General features: G+C 34.6%; 1 protein-coding gene across 5 annotated transcripts in view; it reads right to left on the reverse strand.

The window, feature by feature from the left end:
• Positions 1–1,569: 1,569 nt before the first annotated feature.
• The window catches only part of LOC123307435 (nucleolar protein 4), a 257,824-nt gene continuing 231,695 nt past the window's right edge, over positions 1,570–27,698 (reverse strand). For 3 of the 5 annotated variants that reach the window (XM_044889746.1, XM_044889750.1, XM_044889749.1), the window contains exons 5-12: positions 26,108–26,182; positions 17,579–17,721; positions 10,238–10,381; positions 9,431–9,637; positions 8,034–8,180; positions 4,387–4,562; positions 4,052–4,239; positions 1,570–2,982 (exon numbers count right to left, since the gene is read on the reverse strand). In XM_044889746.1, coding sequence (XP_044745681.1) covers positions 2,819–2,982; positions 4,052–4,239; positions 4,387–4,562; positions 8,034–8,180; positions 9,431–9,637; positions 10,238–10,381; positions 17,579–17,721; positions 26,108–26,182 — 1,244 coding nt within the window. In that variant the 3' untranslated portion in view covers positions 1,570–2,818. The remainder of the gene's footprint in view (positions 2,983–4,051; positions 4,240–4,386; positions 4,563–8,033; positions 8,181–9,430; positions 9,638–10,237; positions 10,382–17,578; positions 17,722–26,107; positions 26,183–27,698) is intronic. The other 2 variants (XM_044889747.1, XM_044889748.1) reach the window with 2 other exon arrangements.

The raw sequence follows: 27,698 nt of genomic DNA on the forward strand, positions 1-27,698 counted from the left end.
GATTCGTGGGACTTCCAGAAGTGAAACAATTTTCCAATGGTGAACTTTGGAGTTATTGCTGTTCTAGCAGAGCTTCATTATTTTCAGATCTGTTTTGGAAATTCCAAATTGAAAAATAATTTTCTGAAAGTTTGACATTCAATAAACAACTCAGACTTTCATGAGGAATCATTTTTAATATTAAAATATGAGGCTACCCATTTGAAAAACGAGAGCTGGTGTCACTTCTAGTGGAAACGCGAATCTTGAAGAATTTAGAAGCAGTGATCCCTCTAGTCAAACTCCGAGATCGCAAACGTGTATTTCGATTCCTTCCAAAATAATATTTTAAGATGAGTTATATAACATGGGACTTTCTCGCCATCCGTATACGCAGTAAGGGAAAAAAGACTGTCAGAATGTAGGGGGTGTTTTGCCAGAACACTTGAACGATCGGTAGAAGTTAAAAATATGCAATTACAATAGTTTCCACTTTCGTAGAAAAGATGGCAGCACTTTACGAACATTTTCAATTTCATCAGGTTTCGAATTGTAGCCGATGGCAAGACTTTTCGAGGAATTTTTTATGTAGAAATTCTTGGAAAAAATTATTTAACCTCGGAAAGTGAATGATAATTTGTTCTTCAATGAAAGAATGTTTCTAGTTTTTCCCGTTTGACGAATAAACAAATTCTGACTTTCGGAGATGACGAACTGACTAAATTGAATTTTAAAGAAAACACCATATAATTAGTGGTTTCTGACGTAAGATATACCTTTTCCCTTTTTGAACTAACTGACCAATAAAACCCTTCTTAACGAACGGAATTCTTGTGTTGTGACAGTTATCGCTGACATGGTCCCAACCGAATCTGTTATCAAGCCAAATCGGTATTGAATATCAGGAGGACTAGAAGCGAAATATTCAAATTGAATTGTGGACAGATTTTATTAATACATGAAGTTTTGGCAGTGATTCTGATAAAAGTACAATTCAAGTAATTATATACATCCACAAATACAATGGAATGTCAGAAAATCACACAAAATGGATACATGGATTACAAAAACCTTTGAGATCTCCATTCTTCCTTTTATCTACACATCTAATAACGATCACAGAAAATTCATTCGAAAAAAATAATTTCAATATGGGGTGCATATAACGAGAAAAACAAATGTAAGTAATATTTTTTACTGAAGGAAATTGTTCATCGTGTCCCTAAGCCAACAATTAAAATATGAACATTACTCGCCATATTGTTATTGATCAAAGTTCATGCATTTCCAGCAATTAGTTAAGAAAATATTCCCAGAGATATATTGCAAGCGACGAAAAGATCATTTTGTTGTTTAATTATACAGCATTCATATAGCCATTTCATATGAAATGATTAATCTGTTCATACAATTTGTTTGATGAACATGTATATATTTCCATTTTATTATCATAGAAATTAGAACTTCACAGCATAGAAACCAAATTTCGTTTGCGAAATTTCAAAGGAGAGCGTTCACGAAGAATGGTAATATTTTCTACTATTTTCGCGAAAGGTAAATTTACTGTAGGACAAGAATGTGGAAAAAGACTTCATATACCTATTTTATTTATAATTACAAATCATGGGAGAAACTAGAAAGATTATATATTACATTTTCTTTGGTACTACACAATTCATACAATAAAATCTCAACATTTATATCAAATATAATAATTTCCCCTGTATAGTTGTATTCAACTTTAATAAATAGATATTTTCACCTTTCTAGGAAACATTTTTGTACATAGAAATGAGTAGAATAAAAATTTTGAAACCGGAATTAAAATTTAATTATACAAGTATTATATACTATTTACAATGTTCATATAAGAGTCCTTTATAATTTTTATCATTCAATGAAAAGACTGAGTGCTCACATTCACTTTGTGCTGATTGTGATGGGACATTGGAAAACAGACCATATGAAGATTAAACAGTTCGGAACTGAGTTCACTTTGAATGTAGCAAATCAGTGTTTAACAGCTCATTATTTTGAATGGAAGAATTCTATACACTTCACTGTTCACCCATAAAAAAGTTTGAGTAGAGAGTACGGTTGAACTGTTATAATAATTTAAATAAATATATAAGTAATGAAACTTGTTGGAAAAATTACTTTCTAACTTTCAATTGCTAAGACTGTCCTTGATTTCTCTTTTATTAGTTCACTAGTCGTTAAATACACGATACTAGATTTCTCACTTTATTTTCGAATTTTAAAATATGTAAATTATCAATGTTTATTAGCTTCAAATTTATCATCAAAACAATCGCGAGACTGCGAGACATTAGACAGAAATATGTTTTTGTTATTGTGAACATGTCACAAGTGATAAGTAGTTTTTACACTTCAACAGGCGTTAAAGTCCGCAGCGATTCAGTAATTTTAATTTTTTTTTGGAGATTATGATGACAGGAGAGAAAGTGTAGCGATGTTTTTTTGTCAGAGCTTGCAATGGTTGACACTAGACTGTATGAATATCTGGATGTCATATCATAAGACATAATATGTTTTAACTTCAAAAATAAATGACCAATGTAGAGAGTGAAGACTCATTCCATTGCAGTTAGGAAAATACGGAAAGAAAAGAACAATTGAAAGTTTGAAAATTTTTCATAAAATATATATATATATATATATACATATTTTCATGTTTTTTATCATGTCTGAATTTTTCATATAGATTTATAGTCAGGTAATAGGCATATCTGAAAAGCAGACATTGTTACCTGGGTGACTAGGAAGTGGAGTATGAATTTGGGACAAAGTGAAATGTTTCGAAGGCTTCAGAAAAATATTACTGCTGTTGCACGAGTAACTGTTCTAATTCGTCAGCAGATCTCAACAGGAAGGCTGCAGATTCTCTATATCCAGTAATAAGTTGCCTGACAGCTGCCATTTCTCCTGTACTCAGTTTGTGATTGATCAGTGGTTTTTGTTTCATGCTCAGATCTGTTGGACCTGTAAGTAATTCAATTTAACTTCTTATTTGTATATCCTGAAAATGTGAACCTAAAAAGTGATTAATCCTATACTCTCATTTTCACTGAACATTTTTGTTTCTTCTTATTTCAATACAATAACAACACTTTTATCTCATAATAGAATTATATTGTGGACGCTTGGTTAGAATGAATTAATTCGAAATTCACGAGTTGATAGGGCGTCCCAAAAATAAAAGACGATCACCTACTACATCTTTGAAAATCCAAAAAACTTATTTTTCATCTTATTTATGAATTCTTTATTGAATTCTGAGTATACTTTGTGTATAGCCGGATAATCCCAAAAACTTATAAACTGTCAAGTTTTTACTAAAGGTCAAGGTATGGCATATTGTTGAAATTGTCTTCAAATCAGCTATCTAACGATACAAACATTTACATGGTTCTCCATTTGAGATAAGAAAGTAGTAGGCAGAGGACTGAAAATTCATTTTGTCGAAAACCCAAACATACAAATTTTCAGCACAAAATTATGGTTAGTTCTCTAACGTCTAATAGGCCATATCGCTATGAATCACCTTGTATATGTGTAACCGTTGTGGAAAAAGGTTGCAAATGTTTAGGTTATATTTTGCGAATTCAGAGGGTTAATGAAGAAAAAATTAAATTCTGGGTGTTGACCTGACGAAGTTCTGTTGCATGTCTGTAACCAGACTTAAACTGGTAACGTATTCATTGGAAAAAAATTGTGATAATTTGCAGGAATTTGATTAATTTGAACCAAAAACGTGAAACAAACGAACAAAGTGAAAAGGTTTGCGCCGAAATTGTCTTCAAAACACGAAGCCTTATTCACAGATACATTCAACTGCAATGTAGAAACCATTATCCATAGAAATCAATGCTTGGAAACATAATTCTTTGACGAAACTTTCTTCAGTTTAGAACCGAATAATTCGAAATTTGGTCTTTAAATGGTCTTCTTTCTTTGTTAATTTACAAAATTTCCAGACGCCTTACACGAGAGATAATTGTATAGTTATTTATGACATATATCATGCTTAAAATTTGGTGCAGATATTAACCATTGGTAAGAAGACTAGCACCGCCTGAAGAGAAAGATGAAGATCCTGGAAACAACGGATAAGGTCCTGACCTCTGGAAGGCTTGGGTGAAATTAGGTCTATACATGTTGGTGGGAAGGGAACCGGCTGTACTAGAGATGCCGATGCCGTTCATATTGTTAGCACCTAAACCAGCCACATTCGATGCACTGCAACAAAAATAATTTTATTAGTTTATAAACTACATTACACATTATTACTACGTAAATTTCCAAAATTATTCTCCAGAAAACACTTAGATGTTAGTAATAATTAAAATAATGTTGATATAATGTTAACAAGTTGCCACAACTTACCTTAAAGAAGTTTTTATATCCGACGTGATGGACATACTTTTACTCATGGCATTTGAAGTGCTAGATGGCGTTGTAGACGAAGGAAATACATTCATCACAGGTTCCACGTCCATTTTTACTGAGTTACTGCTAGAAAAATCTAAACCCCTACTGATGGGTGCAGTTGTATCTGTGGGCTGAAGAAATTTGGTACACATGAGTCTCAAAGCTTTCTTCACATCAATATTTCAAATACAAATCTGAGTAAGTTACTATTCGTATGAATTCCAAGAATTTGCCTGAGTTTCTCGAAATGCTTACACGCCTCATGAAATTCAAGGCATATATCTACATATTGTTTACTAAAGGTACGTCAAAACGGCAGGATACTCGGCAGGAGATGATTCCTTATCCGAAAAATCAATGTTGGGTGAAGAAACATGGCGTTGAATATAAACCAAATATGGGACATGGGGTTCAAAAATAGAAATCTTCCTCATGTTTCATACAAAATTTTTCATAGCATATAACTAACATGTCACAAATGCGGGAGGATAAATTCTCTCACAAAAAATATTTATATTGATGTAACTGCGGCATAGGCATCAACTTATTCTGGTTTATAGGAAAACCGGAAATAGGTAGTAGGTACTACACACTACAAGTACCAAAATATTGAAAATGTATCAGTGTTTCAGGACTTCATCCTTGGAAACGATTGGGTTTTATTTATATTTATGTAACTGCGGCATAGGCATCAACTTATTCTGGTTTATAGGAAAACCGGAAATAGGTAGTAGGTACTACACACTACTAGTACCAAAATATTGAAAATGTATCAGTGTTTTCTACTGTTTCAGGACTTCATCCTCGGAAACGATTGGGTTAAAGGTTTTAGACCAAAAGGACCATTTTTTTTTACAACCACTCCAAGGTTTTAGAGAATGTACGAAAGTAAATTTGCATTTTGGGTGATAACTCTTGAAAACACCACCGAAACAAACGGTAGGTGATGAGTTGATATTTTTCGTTCAAAATAATGAAGGATACCAACATTTCGATTTCAATGAAATATCCCATTCCTTTTCAATTTCAGTTTAACAAGGAAAATGTGACAAAAAACTGAAAGTGTTCCATTTTTGACACCTCTCATCTCAGGAGAGATGAGCGCCTTGCCCCTTCATCTTTTGAGAAAAAATTTCTCAGGGCGCGTAGATGCAGAATCCGTGAAAAATTTGTGTCTGCGTGTGTATGTTTGTGAAATCGAAAAAATTCTGTTGTGTTTGAGTTACACACATTAAAAAAATTATGTTGGAAATGTTGGCATGCTACAGTTCGCAATTTCGAAACTATCGATGTGAAATTTTAGACGTTGGTGCTGATCTGAATCTTAACGAAGCCAGCCTATTGATTTTGGTCGAAATTGATTCAGCTGTTTTAGAGTTTCATTGAATTAATGGCAATTTGAAGTCTTTCAGCAGTTTCTGCTCATTAGATATAGTGATTTTTCGAAGGAATTTCATTTTAGGTTATGACAGAGGATCAGAGGAAATGCTTTTTTCGCGAAAAAATCGAGATATATAAAAGATTTATTTCATTTCAGAAGATGCTCAATCAGGTAGATTTATTTTATTTAGATCACTCCACGGTGCGCCACCTGGTGTCAGTTTTTGCAATTAGGGTAAGTAATTACATCCAGTATTATAACAAAATTTGAAGTCCCTTCAATTTTAAACCTTCCTTTAGTACATACTATCAACAGCCAGTTTCATGATCAGTTTGTCCCTTCAAGATTGAACCCTTTACGTTCACTTTCATAATCAAATTTAAGTAAGTGTCATTTTTAGTAAGGTTAGAGGAAGCTTTAAAATTAAAGTGACTTTAGTTTTGATTATGAAATCGGCCGTCAGTAGGACTAAAAGAAGCTTTGAAATTAAAGGGACTTTGGGTTTGATTATGAAACCGACTGATAGTTTCATTCTTACGCCAGTTTCATATTCAAACTTAAAGTTCCTTTAATTTCAAAGTTTCTTACTAACGGCAGATTTCATAATCAAAACTAGAGTCACCGGCCGTTAAAATAACAGTAAAGGAAGCTTTAAGCTTTGAGTGACTTTAAATTTGATTATGTAACTGGACATAAAGCAAGCTCTTAGCTTAAAGTGACTTTAAATTTGATTATGGAACTGGGCGTAATAAAAATGACACTGAAGAAGGCTTTAGGCTCGAAGGGACTTGAAAATTGAACTGACCGTTAGTTGTTGGTTTACATCGAAGAGAAGATTTTTTCTTGTTTTATAATTAAAACAACAAAATCTTCTCCGAGTGCCGTACTTCTGACTTCTGACACTTATAAATTCTCTTAGGCCCGGTACTTTCACGTTCGAATAAATAAATTTATTCGATAGATAAGTCTTATTCGTAGGATAAGTGAATATGCAGTCTTTTCACTTTCAGATAGTGTTATTCGTCGAATAAATCTGTCATTGAAACTCGTTAATAAGATTTTATTTGTCATAGATCGAATGTCGGTACGTCATTATTGGTTGAATTTTTAAGATTCTGGATGTATGGCTATTTTTTGAGTGATTTTCACGAAATATTCGCTTTGTAGTTGGAATTATGACAATTTCTACAATACGGTCTCTTATGTTACATTAATCAGTGAAAAGTAGTATACCATGTTTTCATAGAATTGTTATTCGTCAAATAATTTCATCTGAAAGCACCGAAATAAGGTATCCTTCAGATAGGAAATTATTTGACGGATACTTATTGACAGTGAATAAAATTTATTCGAAGGTGAAAGTACCGGGCCTTAGTCGAAAATGGCGAAGATTTTGTTGTTGTTTTAATTATATAACAAGAAAAAATCTTCTTGGAACTTTTTATTTTCACCATCATAATTTTCTCATCCATTACGTAATGTTTTGGTTTCTTGTTGTTTCTTCTTCTTGAATATGCTCCGAAACATGTTAATCTTTGGTTCATTCGGTTAATATTTGTCATGAAGTGCCAAACCGACTGCGAGATTTGTGCTTTCCTTGTCGCTTGTCGCTAACGTCTTTGTCGGAAGATTTCCTCAAATTTCGAATAAAGTCGACATAGAAATTTAGTAATCACATAGTTTTTAAATTCTTCACGGGTAACAGAAAAAAATGACTTTGTCATTTTGTCCATAAGGATAGTAAGTTATTTTATCCGATTCGTTCTTTTTATGATATTGAAGCATATTTTCGAAACAAAACACTTTAACATATTATTATTCTCTTATACAATTACAGAGTACATGGACACATTCGTAGCTGTTGCAACAGTGAAGATGGATTTCAATTTTATCGCAGGATTGCTACATTACAAACGGCACATGAAGCGCCGTGAAAGCCTCGGCGCCAATTTAGAAAAACTCAGTGCGTCATTATGTCCGCATATTATGTATTTCTGTCCGTATTTCCCCTATATTAAAACTACCGATCTTCTGGACCACTACTTTAAATCTTGTTTCTTCACTATAAATTGATGTTTTCAGACGAGAAATCAACTTATGCATTTCTGCCGCATCTTTAGTAACAAACTGCATACAAACTTAGCGAAACCTCTTGTTTTTACTCTGATTTGTTTTATAACTGGCATCTCATTGCAGAATGAAAAAATTAAAGTTAACTCACCTGTGTACCAGGTACAATTGGCATTGGTTGACTCACTGGCTCAAGTCCTAATCTCATTCGTTTAGCATTATGACTTTCGTTTTCACAGGCTGTGGCTAGAATTTGTTCTGCTTGTACTGAGGTTAGATGCGCAGGTGTAGGCCGAGTCTGGAATACAAAATACAAAGTTATTTATTGATGAAAGAAAGTTATCTCAGTGTTCGTACCAATTTACAGACCAAATGGAACCAACGCATACAGTGCGTCAATTTGAAAAGGTACCACTTTTAATGTCTCGGCCCCAATGCAAAATCAGAGAAAATGCAAGAAAAAGTAAACTTTGGTTCGAAGGAGGACATTTTGTACGGTTTGTTCCAATCAATTTGTAGCAATCAACCCTAAGAGCGTGACGACAACAACCCTTAAAATCTTAAATAGGAAGGGGGCTAGCTGGAGTGACACCTTGTTTTAAAGGTAATTCGATTGCCTTTTCAAAATGCCATACAATTGTTAGAGTACTAACACTTAAATATGAAATAATGAAACAATTTTCACTATAAAAAATTGAGGAACAAATTCTGGAAATAGTTGAAACAATATCCAGTACAAGATATACAGGGAGAGTCAACAGCGCTCGATTGGTCGATAACTGTTAGCAATTTTAGGCCTTTGAATTTTAAAAACTATTTATTTTAGGACTGAAATGTTTCCATAAAAACGAAGACTACCCACTGACACGAAAAGTTCAGGGCATGCCATCTGCCAAAAAGGACTTTTTTACATTTTTCAAAATTCATTTTCGAAAAATCGCTGTGTCTCTCGGACCACTGTAGATTAATCGAGAAACCCGAAAGAGGAAAAACTCTACTGGAATCCAGTAATTTGTCATCCGTGGATCCAAATAATCGGACTTTTTGTTTGTTTTCCTTTGTGTCCAATTTTCATAATACTAGACTCATTATTATACACGAAATGTTCGAGATTATCTGGATAATTCGTTTGGAGTCATTTGTAAAAGTTGGAGTAGGTATCGTGAAAGGAAAGTGAACAGTGTAGAATTGATGCATGGTATTGAAAGTTATAAATTGTTCGTAATTATTCTTTTACTGCAACAGTATTTTCCCCCAGAATAGACTGTGTGGACTACAAACTAATGTTGACAACTCTGAACAATTACTGCCAATCATGTAGAGCAATTTAATTGGTGATTTTTTTAACTTATTTTCAATATTGTTAACATTCTCAAGTCTACAACGTATCGAAATGAAGCATTTGGTGAAAAACTCACAAGATAATTAGAAAATTTAAATTCAAGTTAATCATATTTTTCTCGCTGATTTTCAGGGAAACTGTTTGTATTGAGTTATACTTTTTCAGTTGAAAGAAAACATTTCCCAAATATATTTTGGGATACTCACCGCATCCCATGACGAATTTGGGTCTCTGGCTCTTTTGTTTCTCCTACAGGATTTAAGGTACGTTCGAATCCGCTTTCTTGCTCTTTCTGCGAATTCTGGAAACTGCCTCGTACACGAGTCGATGATAGCTTGTATCTTCTCTTTGGGTTGTTTACTAATTGGCACCATTCTATCTAAGTTTTCATCTACAAATAATCTGACGAACATCTGAAATAAAATATCGTTATATATTCATATGACACATATGTACACATAATACAACATTTGTAGGATTGTAGGTAACGGGAGGCCTGATGAAAAAGTGTAGTGTAATAATTAGAAGGAAAACTTTTTCGAAATTCAAACATTTAATGTTTTGGGAAGACCATTTTTCAAGAATTCCCCATTTGTGGAAACGTTAATAATAATTTAACGGTCTATTGAAATTTTAATCCTCCACCTTCATGGTCCAACTGTTTTCTTAATTCGAATAAAAGGGACTAGGAAATTTGGCAATCTGAATGGAATACTATTTAAAACAAAGAATTAGTTTTTCATCCTTCGAATAGAGTTCCAAGAAAATATGTTGTACTCTTGATGTATAAGAACATGTCGAGGACGTTACAATAGTATGCTTTTCGGATCGAATTCTGCGGGAAGCAGAAGAAATAATAAATCACCGGTTTAATAATAATTGTCCAATTATGAATTTCAGACTGGTGACTGTCAAATCGTTGAACAGTTTTGTGAAACCCGCTGTTAGCATGCATATAACCTTAAGCTATTATAGAAAATGATAAATGAGACCATTTTTACTGATCAACTCACATTAAAGGCTTTTAGTCTTTCTGGATCATGAGTTTGTGTGTCGATTTTGTCATCACTCTCATCATCGTCGTCGTCCTCATCCTCCTTATTACCACTAGAACTAGTTTCGTCATGTGCTGATCCTGTTTCGGCATTCACTGGACTCTATAAACAAAAGTAGAAATAAATATCATAGGGCGGTCGTTCCTGGTGAATATTTATATATTCATAATTTCAAGAAACTTGATGATGACAGAAAACTGCGGATTGCGAAGGCGTAGAAAAACCACGGATTCTTTTTTTTTCATCCAAATGTATAAGACATAGGAACCAAGTAAAATGTAATCCACAAACGTCATATCTTCGGTATTTATTTACTATTTTGTACAAAAATGTTCGAACAAATAAACTTGAGTATTTTTAGGACTGAAAGATATTTCGGATTTTTTCTTATCTGTCCCAATAAATTTGCGATGAAGGAAATACACGAAAGATCATATTTCATATGATTTTCACTGAAATGATCTGTTCAACCACGACACGTGATTCGCTCACAATAGCATCTTTTATAGATATTAATATATACAGAGAAGCGTCTACTCTTACCAAGAGGGGGTTATGACAGTTTCCAGAACATTTAGAGCAAATACAGAACAGCTATGAGTCGAAGGATCGGTCGTTGAATAATATAGCGGAAAAACTTTCTACTAGTCCGAATATAGATACTAATTTAGTAAGCACCTAGTGGGAGGGGCAGAAGGGGAAAATCAGCTGATTAAGAGGTTTGGGAAATCTCTATTTCTTCGAAAACCGCCGCACGTCCATGTCCGCGAAAAATGCAAAACGAAAGACTAATAACCGGAGCACAAGTACCTACTACCAAAAAAAGTATCAGTTGATAGTTGATACTCTTTGCTACTAGGTACTCTCGACTCGAGAAACAGATCGAAAATAAGAAGGAAAAGCTTCAGAAATTCCAGATTTTATAACTCGAATGTTAACACATCCAGCTTCACCTAGGGCTTGTTGTAGTTTCTTATATTTTCGGGAGGAGTTTTATGATTACTGAGGACCTACCTCCCTTTCAATACGAAACCAACCTGGAAAGGCATTTTTCATATTGCAAAATATCGAGATGAATTGTGAATTTTCAAAAATTCGTTCGTTCCGTTTCCTCAAGTCGGTAACGTTCATTTCCGCAAAACGGCCAAGCGAAATCAGCACATCAGCTGACATTAACATTATCTACGTACAAGGTGTCCGAGCTAAAGTGTCCCTATACCTTATTGTGGAAAATAAAGGAGCTAGAAGAAAAAGTTGAATACAAAACTTATCTGTGATAGAGTGAACTTTTATTTTTCATAACCCATCTTAACATAGGGTGCCCCGTTTTTTCCCAATTGGTATCAACTTTTTTATTTCAAATGGAACACCCAGTAAATTATTGCATTTTTGAATGCCTTGTTAAATTTCAAGGTAACTCTGGCGTAACGGGTTTAGTTTGCAAAAGGGTTTAATCTCGAGCGCCAGCTATTCTTTCAATAGGGAGGAATAGCAAACCCACCCAGGTACCTACTACTCTTAGACAAAGTTCGGGGTTATCTAAGGTGGTAGCGATAACAAGTACTTCAAAACCGAATTTATTACAGTGAACCATACAATGATTTCCAAGTCAAGAAATATATATAGCTGAAGACCCAGTTCAAAATGAGGAAAACAGAAATGCAATAATTAATCTGTCTTGGTGATCAGAAATTCAAACTCAACACAGTGAAATTAATGAATTAAACAATATTCAAATCAATTATATTCAGTCAAAATATCAGGTATTAAAGAAAGAAAGTAATCAATAGCGGTCACTTTGATTCCTTCTGAGACAATGAGGGTTGTACGGGGTTTAGACAAAATTTACAGTAACTGGTTGTCTCAGAAAGATCCAAGTCCCTGTAATCGGTTAATTTAGCGATGGGTTTGATCCCGAGCACTTTCAGTGATTTTCAGTGTACAGGCCAATCAGAATTGGAACTATTCAATAAACGGGACGGGGTTGATGCAGGTGGAACACAATGCAACAATTTACAGGATAACGGGGTAGTTTATCGTGGTCTCTCCGTGGCAACCTTGGGTGTACGCGCCAAGCATTACCAGCGGAACGGCTTCGAGACTTCTGTCGATTGGTCTTGGTTCACCAGAGAACCAGGCGACAGAAGTCTGCGTTAAACAGGGGGATTAACACAATTAAACAAATAAAAGAATGCAACTTTGAATCACGAAATATGCGGTATTAAGAAAAGACTTACGGTACGTTCCAGTACGGTCACACCACCAATAACAGATCCAGGATCTTCGAATTTAGAAAAACAATTAATAGGTAATGAATGTCGAAGAATGAATTGCGAATCAAGAATCACTGCCAAATAATGAATAATGAATCAAGAATGATCGAATACAGAATAATGATTCGCAGTGAATAATGAATAATTGTCGAATCAGGAATCAAGAATAAAGAATCAAGAATCGTCGAATCAAGCATAAAAAATGACCGAATAAAGAAACATGAATGACGTTCGTCTGGTGGTGCGGCCCTATTTATCAACTTTCCAACAAGTGGACGAACATGTGATCAAAATTGCATCCAAAAATAATAACAAGTAATTGGGAGCGAGTACTGATTATGAGTAAAAGAGTCTTTTTGTCTTTCATTAGTAAATCTAGTTAATTAAATTTAAAAAGAAAATCCAAGCTAACCATATAGCAGCAACACTAATTATGTAATAATTATCGTTGGTTCTTACGGGAAAATGCACTTTTTCGTCCATATTTCTGAAACTATTCACTTGACAGAAAAAGCTTGAATACATTTTTTGCTCCTTCTGACCTGCTCTACGTGATGAACAAGAAAAGAATATAGGTTGCCATTCCAAAAACTTTAGTTTTGATTCAACTTCTATTTGAATTTTTATCGAAGACCCTGTATATCAGAGTGCTAAAAACAGAGATGTAACGTATGATCCAAGATGTTGAAAAGAGCTGGGCAAAATTTGGTTTCGATACATTCATTAGAAAACTAGTATCAGTTATTTTAGTGAGGACCTGCAGCTGTCAAAATTTTAGGAAAAAGTCGAATATCTCAGAATCGGTGATATAGAGGACCATAGTTGTCATACCAGTGTAACGATACTTGATTGTTTTATATAAAAATAAAGCTACGTTTTGAAGGCCCGTTTCCCTGAATTTTACAGCTGAAGCAATGCAACACCGTCTGATGGAGATTTCAGTTTTAATATAGTTATTCCGTTTCATTTCAGAAATATTTTTCAGAATCCTGATTAATAAATTCAAAATCCGTATAATTGAAATTTCCATCATTAATCTGCCGTAATAATCCAAAACAAAGAAAAAGTGTCTTTCTGCATTAGGCGTTGTTTTTCCGTCCATAAAAACACACCGAATTCAACATAAAACAACGTGGATTGCAGATAACGACAGTTTCTTCTTCGTCCACATGTTGGAAAGTTGATAAATGTTTCTTTTTTCGGTCATTCTTTATGCTTGATTCGGCGATTCTTGATTCTTTATTCTTGATTCCTGATTCGACAATTATTCATTATTCACTTTTCGGCGATTATTCATTATTCTATATTCTGCTAATCATTATTCTGTATTCGATCATTCTTGATTCATAATTCATTATTTGGCAGTGATTCTCGATTGGCAATTCATTCTTCGACATTCATTACTTATCAATTGTTTTTCTAAATTTGAAGATCCTGTGATCTGTTATTGGTGGTGTGACCGTACCGGAACAAACCGTAAGTCTTTTCTTAATACCGCATACTTCGTGATTCAAAGTTGCATTCTTTTATTTGTTTAATTGTGTTAATCCTTATTGTTAATCCCCCTGTTTAACGCAGACTTCTATCGCCTGGCTCTTCGGTGAACCAAGACCAATCGAGGGAAGTCTCGAAGTCGTTCCGCTGGTAATACTTGGCGTGTATACCCAAGGTTTCCACGGAAAGACCACATTAGCCTACCCATCCTACCTCTGTCGTGTTTCGTTTTCGTTTTCCCGTTAAACGCAGACTTCTATCGCCTGGTTCTTTGGTAAACCAAGACCAATCGACAGAAGTCTCGAAGCCGTTCCGCTGGTAATGCTTGCCGCGTACACCCAAGGTTGCCACGGAGAGACCACGATAAACTAACCCGTTATCCTGTAAACTGTTGCATTGTGTTTCACCTGCATCAACCCCGTTCCGTTTATTGAATAGTTTCAATTCTGATTGGCCTGTACACTGAAAATCACTGAAAGTGCTCGGAATCAAACCCATCGCTAAATTAACCGATTACAGGGACTTGGATCTTTCTGTGAGAACCGGTTACTGTAAATCTTATGTAAACCCTGTACATCCCTCATTGTCTCAGAAGGAATCAAAGTGACCGCTATTGAGTTCTTTCTTTCTTTAATACCTAACATTTTGACTAAAGATAATTAATTTGAAAATTGTTTAATTCATTAATTTCACTGTGTTGAGTTTGAATTTCTGATCACCAAGACAGATTAATTATTGCATTTCTGTTTTCCTCATTTTGAACTAGGTCATCAGCTATATATATTTCTTTACTTGGAAATTATTGTATGGTTCACTGTAATTTAGATTATTGTAATGAATTCGGTTTTGAAGTACTTGTTATCGCTACCACCTGAGATAACCCCGAACTCTGTCTCCGACTAGTAGGTACCTGGGTGGGTTTGCTTTTCCTCCCTATTGAAAGAATAGCTGGCGCTCGAGATTAACCCTTTCGCAAACTGAACCCGTTACACCAGAGTTAACTAAAAATTTGACAAGAAATTCAAAAATGCAATAATTTACTGGGTGTTCCATTTGAAATAAAAAAGTTGATACCAATTTGGAAAAAACGGAGCACCCTATATTAAGATGGGTTATAAAAATAAAAGTTCAATCTATTACAGATAAGTTTTGTATTCAACATTTTCTTCTAGCTCCGTTAGTTTCCACAATAAGGTATAGGGACACTTTCATTCAGACACCCTGTACATGGCTAATATTAATGTCAACTGATGTGCTGATTTAGCTTAGCCGTTTTGCGAGAATGGATCTTACCGACTTGAGGAAACAGAACGATTTCTCGAATTTTTGAAAATTCACAATTCATTTCGATATTTTGCGCCCGAATATGGTTTTGTATTCAAATTTTTTTTCTAGCTCCTTTAATTTCCACAATAAAGTATAGGGACACACAAACTCGGACACCCTGTACCTAACTTCACTCAGCCGCTGACCCAGATTTGTACTCCTGAATATTTCAGTTATACCTAAAACTTCGAATCTTTTTTATTTTTTCCATAAAAATGAGGGAACTTTCAAAAATCAACAGACTATGGAAATTCTTCAGTTGAAGGGGCTGAATTGTGAAATAAAATCGAACAATGAAATTGGTGATCAACTGTATACTCATCTTAGATTAATAAAACAGGAGATAGAGCATTTCGACAAAAACGCGTTCACAAAATACTGCCATCGTTGTCTTCGTCTGGGTTTCTATCTGGAGGGGATTGAATCGGACTTTCATACTGGGTGGCGCTCTGTGTCACTGTATAGTACTTAGTAGTCGCTGTGTTACTGGATAGTACTCAGTAGCGCTTGCCAGTAATGAATGAGGGTCCATCAATTCCAAACGATCTCAATCGGAGAAAAAGCTATGTTGCTCTAACGAGGTCAAATGAAACCGAAACAATGGTCAGCATCTGCTTTTCTTCGATGGAGCGTACTCCATTTGGGTTCTTGACGATGGCAAATTGGCTAGTTCAATACAGATCGTAACACTTGTTGATATTCATATAAGCGGGTGGTATGCATCTGAATTAATTCTTCTTATTGTATTAATTGCCTCACTGTTTCAGCGTGATCCTTTTTCATATCCTAACATAATTTTTTCTTTATACTAGAGCTCCGAGGATCAAAATGAACTATTCAGTCTACCATGAAGTGCATATCTGTCATTTTTCAAGTTCAAAATGGCCGGCAAAGATAATTGATGGATAGAAGAAGGTATCAGATGTACTACTTTTGTTACATTTTGACAGCCCCAGAACCCCCCACTCCAACGATCTAAATGAACCGATATTCTGGATGCGATGGATTTTTCGAAAATTTAAGAGTGATATTCAACAAAATTGAAAGAAATAGAAATTTTTCTGAGTGAATCTGATACATTCCTCTATCAATTTTATTGGAGAGTCGTTTTACACATTCGAAAAAAATATGTGGATCATGCTCTCTATCGTTGATAGAATGGTGGTGGTTCATATTAATCTATGGAGCAGAGGCTCTAGCGCTTTCAGTATGAAAAAAATTTTAGGATATTTTATTCATCCCTCTATCAACTCTATCCGGCTATTTGATATTGATATTTCTTCCGGAGTAGAAATCCTTCAAATATTATGAATAGAAAACAGAACGTTGTATGAAATCAAGGATTATAAACCAGAATCTATAATCCTCGGTAAGAACTCAGTCCATCCCTCATCTTCGTGAAGTTGTTCCTCAATATTCCAAGATGACCACGAATTTTTCCTGTGATAATGGGTTTGAAGGGTTACCCAGTTACCCCATTATTAATCCTTCATTTGATGAATAATTTAATTTTTGAATTGTAAATAACTTGGGGACCGACAGACTTTTGGAAAATCCATTATTTCATTGCGAATAATTGGATTCTACTAGAGATGTGTTTCTACTATAAGGACTGTTTCATCTGGAGGAATGCTTGGGAATAGATTTTCAACATCGAAAGGAATGAACTCAGAATTTTTTTGGAGAGATATTATAATATGAGAATTCTTGATACTAAATTTTGGTTCTTAGTTTCTAACATAAAACAAAGAAACAAACAGAAAAAGAACAAAAAAGCCATAAAAATTGAATGAAAATTACATGTGAAATAATAATAAAGGGAAAAAATCTTTAAGATCTAAGGGAAGGTGATATGTAGCATGCAGCTTTTGATACCATCGAGGAATATTTCAATTATTCAACGGCCGATCCTCCGATTTGTATACCTGCTCTGTTATTGCTCTGAATATTCTGAAAACTATCATTACCCCACTCTAGATATTTAGGAGTAGCGTTAATCGCTTGTTTATATTATCTTCTCGTTCGATACCAAATATTTCACTTTACCTCCACCAACCTAAAGATTGAAGATGCTATTGTGATAGTTAAACAGCTCATATCAGTGAAAATCATTAAATGCTATTTTTAGTTAAATTATGGATATTCATCAAATATCGGCCACATACATCAATTCAATATTTCGGTGACATATTTGAATAATACTTACAGATTGATCTCTTGTACTCGGTGGTGTCGCTTTCCCCTTTGCGAATCCTCCTAATGCTGATTGATATTGCGCCCAAAGCCCGGCCATTTCTTCATTTCCTGCTACACTTGATAAATCGACATCTGAATTGCAGTTCCTATTTCCTGAAGAGGTAATGGATTATTAGACTGATACCTATTTCCGTAGAACAATTATGATTCACAGGTCAGAACAAAATACTCCTCAAGTGATAATTTTTGAATTTTTAGAGAAAAAGCAGAATTTCTTCAGGATACATTGAAGAGTGCTCCATTGGAATGTAATCAAATCAAAGGAATTGTAAAATTAGCCGGTCCTCGAATATAAACCTAAGTCTAGCCGGCTTATCTTAAGTTTATGCTCACACCTATTTTTAGCCGTAACATCTACACTGATGTTCCTCGAACTAACGGAGACATAGTTAACTGCATCAGTCAATGCATAAATCAATTTTTGTTGACGACTTGCTGAGGACAAAACTCAGACAGAACAACAAGGCTAATACAACTTTGTATAAAAAATAGCCAAGTTCATTTTCTCTCTGACAAATAAACCTTAAGTAAAGAAATTCACAAATATTATAGCCTTTCTTGGAATAATCTTTGATAACAAACTCACATGGCGTGAACACACGAAACAACTCAAGTTCTAGTCTAATAATTGTATTGGACCAAAAATATTTTCACGTAAAATATTGCCAAGATAAAACCAGCAAACTATAATTTCTGAATCCTGGAGAAAGATTTTAAACAAAATCAGACTTCATTACACCACCTATAATAAACTACCATCACATCCAACGGTAATACTAAACACATCTTCCTGTATTGAAAAATCTTGGTTTCAGTGCGTGCAAAAATATATTAAAAGTGTCCGGCTATAGAGTTCAGGCTAAAGCCAAGTTCAACTTAATCGAAAAAATTGGTGTCTGTTGAATGAAAACTGATATAATGCCTAGTTTCTTTACTGAAACACAACACTATTAAAATATTCCCACTACTTTAGTAGAATCATAAAACAAAATGTAACATTCTGTAGTAAATTAATTTATACTCCCTTCACTTTAATAAAAGTAGTCGGTTGGCCATGCAATATTTTTTTGAAGTTTTTGTAACTAGAACGGAAGAAGGTTGGTATTAATAAAATGTCGTTAATGTCAAAACGATGTTGCCACAACTATTTACTGTGCCAGCCGAAGAGGAAAGACAATTTCGAAGAAAGTGCTACTTGGAATTAAGATCCGCTTATTTTAATATAACACTGATTGAAATTAATAATACAGGGTGAGTCTTTGACTCTTACAAATATTTTAACACTAGATTACTGAGGTAAAAAGAAACACTTTTGTCTTTATCATTGTTACCAAATCGACCCGGTTCAATAGATACAGGCTGTTGAAAAACCGCAAAAAAAATGTGATTTTTGGTTCAATCTCACAAACGGTTTCATCGAATGAAATGAATTTCGAAATATATTTTATATTTATTTGATGAATCTTTTTAGAACACAAGATATCACCCAAGTATTCCAGTTTTCTCATTATGACCATTTCGTACCATAAAAATACCAAAAGTGTGAAAACTAAGTTGGATACCATATAATGAATATTTGAACGTTTTGTAAAATAGAAGAATTCTTCATATTTTCTCGTAAAATGCACCATTTTCAAATAATTTAATGTCCAAAAATTAAAGAGTATCTGTGAAATTTGAAAAATTATGTAATTTGGCTGAATATAAAACTCTGTTTAAAAGATCCAAGGATGTGTAGTGTCACAGATTTAGCTAGTTATTCTAAAAATAATTTGGTTTTCTAGGGGTGGCACAGCTCATTATGAAAATTTAAAATGGCTTCATATTTTTATCAGGGCCGAATCGGAAAAACGTATTAAGAAAAAAGTGTTTCTTTTGACCTCAAGAGTCTTCTGCTAAAATATTTGTACGACTCAAAGACTCACTCTGTGACGGTATCGAACATATTCAATCAATGTAAGAAAATTTATATTATGTTTCGTCTGAACGTGAACGACTTATGATTAAGCTGAATGTTTCTTCCTTCTATTGGAAGATCCAAAAAAATTGTTGGCAGTTGACTAGTTTATGACTATTTCTGAAAAAGACCTGCAACGACATATTTGGAATTATAATTTTAGAAATACATAAGATCACCTTTGGGTTGATTTTTGTGAATGAATTCTTGATTAGAATCAACCTTCAGTCCAAGAGGATAACCAACATTAAATCTTCTCAAGCAACTGCTCATTATGTGTTAATAATTTAATTTTGCTCCAAAGCTAAAATGAATATGTTTAAACACTGATGTCTTATACTTTCCGTGCAAATAACTAGATGAGGAATCCCTTCAATCAAATTGTATAAACATTCTTTAGGTATTTTCGAACTCATTTATATTCTGAAGTGAATTCATATATATGTTGTGACAAGAGTCATAAACTTATTTTCGTTCTATAAAGGGTGGAATGTGTCAAATTTCCATGAACAGCCGACTACTTTAATAAAAGTGAAAGGAGTATAGTCAGAAACATAATCAGATTAATTCGACTCCTCCACCTATATACAGAGTGTTTTCAAAGATGAGGCTTTTTTTGACAGAAGGTAGAACTCATAAGTCGTTTAACCAAAAATTGTATAAAATATACAAGATGGCTGAGAATCAACCCCTAGAAGTTCGACAAAATTTCATTGAATTTCGAGTACGGGACTGTGGAAAGTGACTTCGGCATGGCAAAAACGAAACAAAACATAAAAATATGGCTTGACAATGAATGGTTCAGTACCAAGTTCATCGGATAAGATGCATCAGGTCACTTTTGAGAGAATCATAATTGTTGTATCGCGCAATTTATGGTGAAAAAAAATGTAGAAAATCGAGGAAGTTTCTCGAAAGTGCTTCTGTTAGTCATATAAGGGGTTCAGAGCTGAAGTGAACCAACTCCATGCAGCCTAGTTTCGAGATAAATTGCTTAAAAGTTGTTTATCACCAAATAATTCAAAAGTGACTTCTTTAGATTTTGAAAGGTTAGAATGTAAGCTATGCTTCTTACTAATCTTTCAAAATCTCAAGAAGTCACTTTTGAATTAATTGGTAATAAACAACTTCTAACCCATTTATCTCAAAACTAGGCTGAATGGACTTGGTTCACTTCAGCTCTGAACCCCTCATATGTAGTTTCGTTATTATTCCTACAACATATTTAATATCGAACCCGAGAACATTACTGTGGCAGTAACTAAGACCTTTCGGAGTGAATGAAGAAGCGTATTATATCAATACCCACCAACTTTTGAATGCACATTAAAAAAATACGAACAGTTCTTGGACAATTGAAAAATTTTGATATATTATATTATTACAAGGTTTACTAGCCACTACGTTAACAAGTGAACGGCAAAGAAAACGGCATTTGGGTCTTCATCATTTATTTTGTTTTTACACAGCAGAGAGTGGAATCATATTGCCTTTATATTATGCTGCGTCCAGACCAAAGCTCGAACGCCAACCAAGGCAAACCCTACGAAATTATCAATTAACGTTGGGATTCGAAAAGATTTTAAGCGACTCGATGTTGTCGTCCACATGGGATTAAGTTTAAAATTGAAAACCGTTTGATGGAGTTCGATGATACTTTCGACGCCAGGATATGATTATCTACCACTGAAAACATTCCAGTTCCATCCACACCAAAACAAACTTCGATATACCAGGCCAATGCCATCCCACCGTTGGCGTTTAGATAGATTTGGCCTCGTCTTCCACACCAAATCCATTTCTCCGATTCTCTATTCACATATATGATTTCGTTGCTGTTCGCATTTTTTTTTGGGATTAAACATATTGTCATACTTTTGTGTTTTGTGTTCGTATGTGTATTCAAATTTAGGCCAATAATTTCCAGTTCTTGTAAAACATATAATGCTAATTAGTATGAAGGAGCAGAAGGACCACAGAATTATTTTATATTTTGGCTATTATTTTATCTCCGAATTCAAACTAGTCGTAATTTTTTCGAGTTTGTGAACCACAAACACGCGAAAAATTCTGCAACACATTATCGATTATACCAATCTGAAGAGCAACAGGAAGTGAATTCTGACAAATAATTTGTAGTCAATTATACTAAACTCTTTGAAATACTTTGCAAGCAATTTTTTTGACCTTCATTTTTTGAAACATATGGAGACGAATGTACATTAGACTGGGATTCTACATTTACCTAAGGCTAAGCTCTTTGCCCTCATCACCATCTAGTTCGATAACGGTTAGGACTCATAGAAATCATATTATATATTATTACTCTAGAATGCTAATCCAGTAGTAAGAAATGCGGCGAAAAATTGACAGTGGTCGTTAATACGAATGCGCATCATTAGTTTATTAGTAGAACGTTGCCGAGTTCCTGAATATTCTGTCGATCGAATCATATAAAGAGGGGACAATTCAAGTATCGAAGGTATACCGTCGGTTGTTGGACAACAACGCGTTTTCTTTCAGTCATTCGATTTTTCACTGTAGCACGATCTGCTCAGAGGTAAGGAGTTTTAATTGACATTTTCTGAAATGTTCCCGTGTACTTGTCTATCATATCATATTTACCTAATGAAATATGTTTATTTCTCATTAATATCAAATAAACAATTCGACTGACATAAGGTAGGAAAGTCTAGGCAACGTTCGAGTTAAAATAAACTAATGGCGCGCCGTCGCTTTAACGACAACTGTTAATTTTTCGCCGCATTTCTTACTACTGGATTAGCATTCTAGAGTATATATGTTACGGCTAAAGATAGGTGTGAGCATAAACTTAAGATTAGCCGGCTAAACTTAGGTTTATATTCGAGGATCGGCTAAAGTTCGATAAAATATTCATCTGCGTAAGGGCATTTCATCTTTAGCCGGCTAATGTGCACACTACCCAAAACGGAACGGCTAAAAATGTATTCGATGGATACGCGGAGAGGTGATGTCTCATGAATGATCGGATAAGAGAAGACGAAAGCACGAGGCCACGTTTTTGTTTAAATTTTCAGAATTGAAATATGCAAAAGAGCATCGAATGTATTAGGGTTGTATTACATAACGTCCATGGGTTTTCAACTCAACATTGAACGAGTTTTTTTCATCTGTTCAGGAGATTAATGCTCTTCAAACTGAGCCTAATTTGTGAAAAACCATAATATGACCTCAGAAGAAAAGTCTTAGCCTTAGTACACATAAGGGCGTTAAACGCCGCGTTGAGCGCGCGTTTGTAGTTTTCACTTCGACCGTCGCGTTTGTTTGTAGTGCGCTTCGAGTTACTAGACTGGGCATTGGAGCGTACACATGTACGCGCGCTCAACGCGGCGTCTAACGCTCTCATGTGACCATAGCCTAAAGCTTATCAGCCAAATCGAAGATTATAGAGTAACAACTGCTACCGATCAGAGCCGACAGATGGAGTTACCTGGTTTTCAAGCTTAACGGAACTTCCCACAATTTGAACACTGTTTCTTGTACAGTTTTGTAAATAAGTTATTGGTACTATTGGTAGTGTTGAGGGAAATAAAGAACTGTATATATTGTAGCCATTTATTGCCAGTAAAAGTCAGTTTCAACAGGTTTTTCCGTCAGAAGAGGACCTTAGTGTTCATGGATATCCTTCTCTACTGATAATTCAAGTCTACCTCGGCCCTCTAATATTCGGAGATTCCGTGACAGATATGGAGTTTCACTGATTGCCCTACTAGCGCCCGAGCAAAGGAAAGGGGCTGCCAGAATGTGGAAAAGGTCTATCAGCGTAAAAGAAAGTCTGACTTAGCATTGTACTTGGCCTGCCACGGCAAACCATTGCTCCGGAATTGACCAAAAGTTTAAGGCAGCTATCTTGAAGTGGAGTCGTTCTTCTGACACGTTCTATACCTGTAGATCTTTTTAATTCAATATCCGACAACAAGTCACTATCGCAGTGGAGGCCTGTGTATATCTATCATGTAACGGCAGTTTTTTTCTTTATATTTTTTATATGTAATATATCCCTTCTGCACCAAACTACTCATTTTAGGACAAGGTCTTGGCATATTTTCCAAAAACAGCATATCCTCGTGTGACAAACTTTTCACCGTATCAATCAACAAATCAACTTCGTCCGGAATTTCACCAGAAGCGACAAATTCTTTAACCTGATTTCTCGTAAATAATTGACTCTAGAGTCTAGAGGAAACGTATACGCCAGCGCGCCTATTGGCAAAAACATGAACTACCCTATTGGTTCATGTTTTAGGGGACAAAAAAATCTATGGTCTCAAAGCAGCGATCGTTCTCCTTCTCTCTACTCTCCATAATGTCTATTATGACGATCGCTGCTTTGAGACCATAGATTTTTTGTCCCCTGAAATAAGTACCAATATGGTAGTTCATGTTTTTGGCAACATGAGCGCTGGCCATCAAGAGAGTGCGAAATTTTGATTTAAGCAAATTGTAGTTGGCTGAGTGAACTGTTTTCCTGGTGGCAGATGATAGGAATATTATTATTTTCGATTCTTGATAAGAGAACAACATATGACCATGGTGAAATGTTGGAGTGTGCGTTAGTATAAGAGTGTTTTGACATCGGAAAGAAAGGGAGAAGAGATAAAATTTCCAAGAGCATTTTTGAGAGAAAATTGGAAAAAACCTTACCTCAAGAATCGACTCCAAATCAATTTGTTTGTCAAGAGCTTTTTTGCGATGAAGATATCAAAAAGATGATGGATTAATTATAAACGAAATCGAAATTGTCATCCCTCGTGAGAAGTAGACTCTTCTGAATAAGAATATCTAACCAATAATAAAACTACTTGGTGCAGAAGTGAATATTCTCGAAGAATTTTGTTGGCACGCTTGAATCTCCACCCCTTATCGATAAACGTAGCGATAGCAGCGACTTCTGTCCTACGTTTCCCGTTTTCGGGGACACATTTTTAGTACGGCGACTGTTCTCCTTCTCTCTACTCTCCATAAATAGAGAGTTGAAGTGCAGCTATGAACGTAAACGTTAACGTTATAATTGACATCTACGCATGCTCATTCGTCCGTTTTTAACGTTAACGTTAGCGTCAGCTTTACGGCCTACGTAAACTAGCGGTCTCCCACGTATACCTTAAACATCGACGTACGTTAACCGAACGTTAAACGAGTAGCACCGATGACTTGCGAATGGCCGAATTTTGATTGTTAAAAGCAATTCTCGATAACCTCAAACTGTCTTTGTTTACATTTCCTGTGCATTTTCTCATAATGAACGAAAATTCTAGGAAATCAGCAGTGATTTGAAAGTTATCAAAAGGATTAAGTTAAATTACTGTGTTATCAGATTACATTCAGTACATAAGGAAATGGCTGAAACTACATTGCTGATGTCTCTAACACTTGAACATTTCATTGATAATAAAATACTTTCAAGCTGAAAATTCTCTTTATTAGGCATATAAATCATTAGATTTATTAGAATCAATATTCCAAATGTTATTCCAGCTGTCGGAGCTCAATATTAGATAAAAGAGAGTTCACGCGAAACGAAAGCAAAATCAAATTGATAGGTTATGTTTAACGTCTGACGTTTCATGATGGCAGCACTTCAACTCAAATTTCATCACAACACGTAAACGTTATATCTGACGTTATTTCTCACGTTAACGTTTACGTTCAGGCTAACGTATTGTGCACACTTCAACTCTCGAATGACATGATGAACAAATAGAAGCATTGATTATATTGTATTTTGAGTATTGTACGACGATCAAATGCGAATTGTAGCTAGAAAACATATTTATTGCTTACTTATTTTTTTTTTTTTGAGAAGGGATTACTCTGAAGATGATAAAACTGATCGTTTTTTATCCTGACTCAAACATAAATAAACCTAGAAATTTTTTCGAATAAATTCATTAATACTGGGTGTTCTGTTTTCCATGTAAATATGTGAGTATATATTCCGGACACCCTTGTCCTCTTTACCCACATACTTTCGACTAACGTCAGTACTTCCTACTCACTACTACTACTACTTTCCTATCTCACAAAATTTTTTATAAACTCATCTATAGCCTAGGGCGAGGCCTATAGCCGTTAATTCCATGTTTCATATTATCTGCAAAAATAAATATATCTCATCGTTGAAACAAATATCTTTCGATCGATCAGGATCTTGAATAATCAAGAAGTATACAAATACAGAACACCTATGTCAGAAAAATCTTCCCGAAAGAGTCAATTCTGATTCGTTTATCGTTTTGTTTCGAAAAAATTCGAGGTCCTATGAAAGACTCACAGCTCCTTTGGTTTTACACAGTTTCCTATTTCTCTGAAGTTGAAATTGAAAAGTAGAAAAACTTTCAATGATTTTTTAATAGGTACCCTTCTCTAGAAATAAATGAAATCATCACTTGAGCCGTATTTTGGCGATCTTCGAAAGAAAAGATGGAATTCGTAATATTGTGAATACGAGTCAGTGTTAACTTGTTCAATTTGTGTTACCTTGTGATTGATTGTGGTAGTTCCATGCCAATAGCATCAGCTTGAGTTTGTCCGTATCTTTCATCGAGCCACCTCCTGCACAGCCAATTATATCACGATTAGCAGGGTTAGCTTACACTATTGAACTAATTGGAATAATCAAAATTAATCGTGAAATATCTCAGAAGGAAACACAGTGAAATTGATCGAATAATACGTGAACATAAAACGAGATTTCCTGGTTTGTTTGTAGATACACATTTCGAAAATTCCAATCAGCGCATCACTACTGAAAACTATAAAAAGAAAAATTTTGACTCGCGGAAAGTACCAAACAAAATGATATTTTCGATGGACATATGAGTGCACGAGTTCGGTTTGTTTTTGAGATAAAACCTGTCATAATTGATCCTGAGATACTATCGTGTTTGATTTATAAATGATTAAGTACGTAAATTATAAATTTCAGGAGTAAGCAGAGTGGAAAGTTCAACATTTCTGAATTAATCACATTCGTATTGAGTAGTTTCGCTGTCTAAACTTTACTAACAACTAATAGAGATTGGTGAATTCATGTACCGTATAATTTACATTTTCTAGAGATTGAAAAAATAAATTGAAGTTTTACATTTTTGTTCAGATCTTTCATCTTTTGAATGCAAAATGAGCCCAATCGATAATTTAATTTGTTGACTACAAAATTTGTTTCATTCTCGGAATATTTTAAGGGACAAAATTGAAGCATTAAAACTACAAGCCATCAACAATCGAATTTCTTAAATATGTAAACTAGATCCTTCTGAACGTGGATTGTGCACCTAAACTGATGAATATATACTGCATTCACATTTATTTCAGCAGTCGGTTGGCCATGAAATAATTTTCCCAAGTTTTTGTAACTAGAACGGAGTAAGGTTGGCACTCATGAAATGTCGTTAATGTCATAACGCCGTTGCCACAACTTATATCAAAATTAATATTACGGAAGGCCGAAAGTGATTGAAAAAAGAGGCAGGGTGTCAGGAAGTGCTATTTAGAATTCACGTCCGCTCATTCAAATAGTTATACCCTGATATTCTAAAATCCACAATACGTTAGACGGTAGCGAACATATTCAATGTTAGAGAATTTATATAATGTTTCATCTGAATCTAAACTACTTATATTTCAGCTGAATATTTCCACAATCAGAAAGATTGTGAATGAAGAGGATGACAAAGAATTTCCTTCTATTGGGAGACCCAAAAAAGTGGTGGCATTTGAGAATTTTATGTTTGAGTGAATTAATGCAAAAAGTTTACTACAGGATTTTCGATGGATGTCATCGTAGATTGAGTTCCCGAAAATTGATTTTTCCATTTTTCATTTGACTTGTCCTATACATTGTAAATGTCTCAAGGTACCAATAAATACCTAATTATTATTATTATATCAATGCATTAAGATGAACAGCCACAAATACGCGCCAGTTGTCCTGCTAATTGTTTATTCATGTGAAATTTTTGTTCAAAGGTGAAGTTCGTCTTGATTGAAACTTCCTTTAATTCCTTTTACTTATATTGATGCAAGATGATTTTGTTGAAGAATTTAACATTCTTATAATTATCTGTTA

This window comes from Coccinella septempunctata, chromosome 2 (genome assembly GCF_907165205.1).
Source record: "Coccinella septempunctata chromosome 2, icCocSept1.1, whole genome shotgun sequence".
NCBI classification, from domain to species: domain Eukaryota; kingdom Metazoa; phylum Arthropoda; class Insecta; order Coleoptera; family Coccinellidae; genus Coccinella; species Coccinella septempunctata.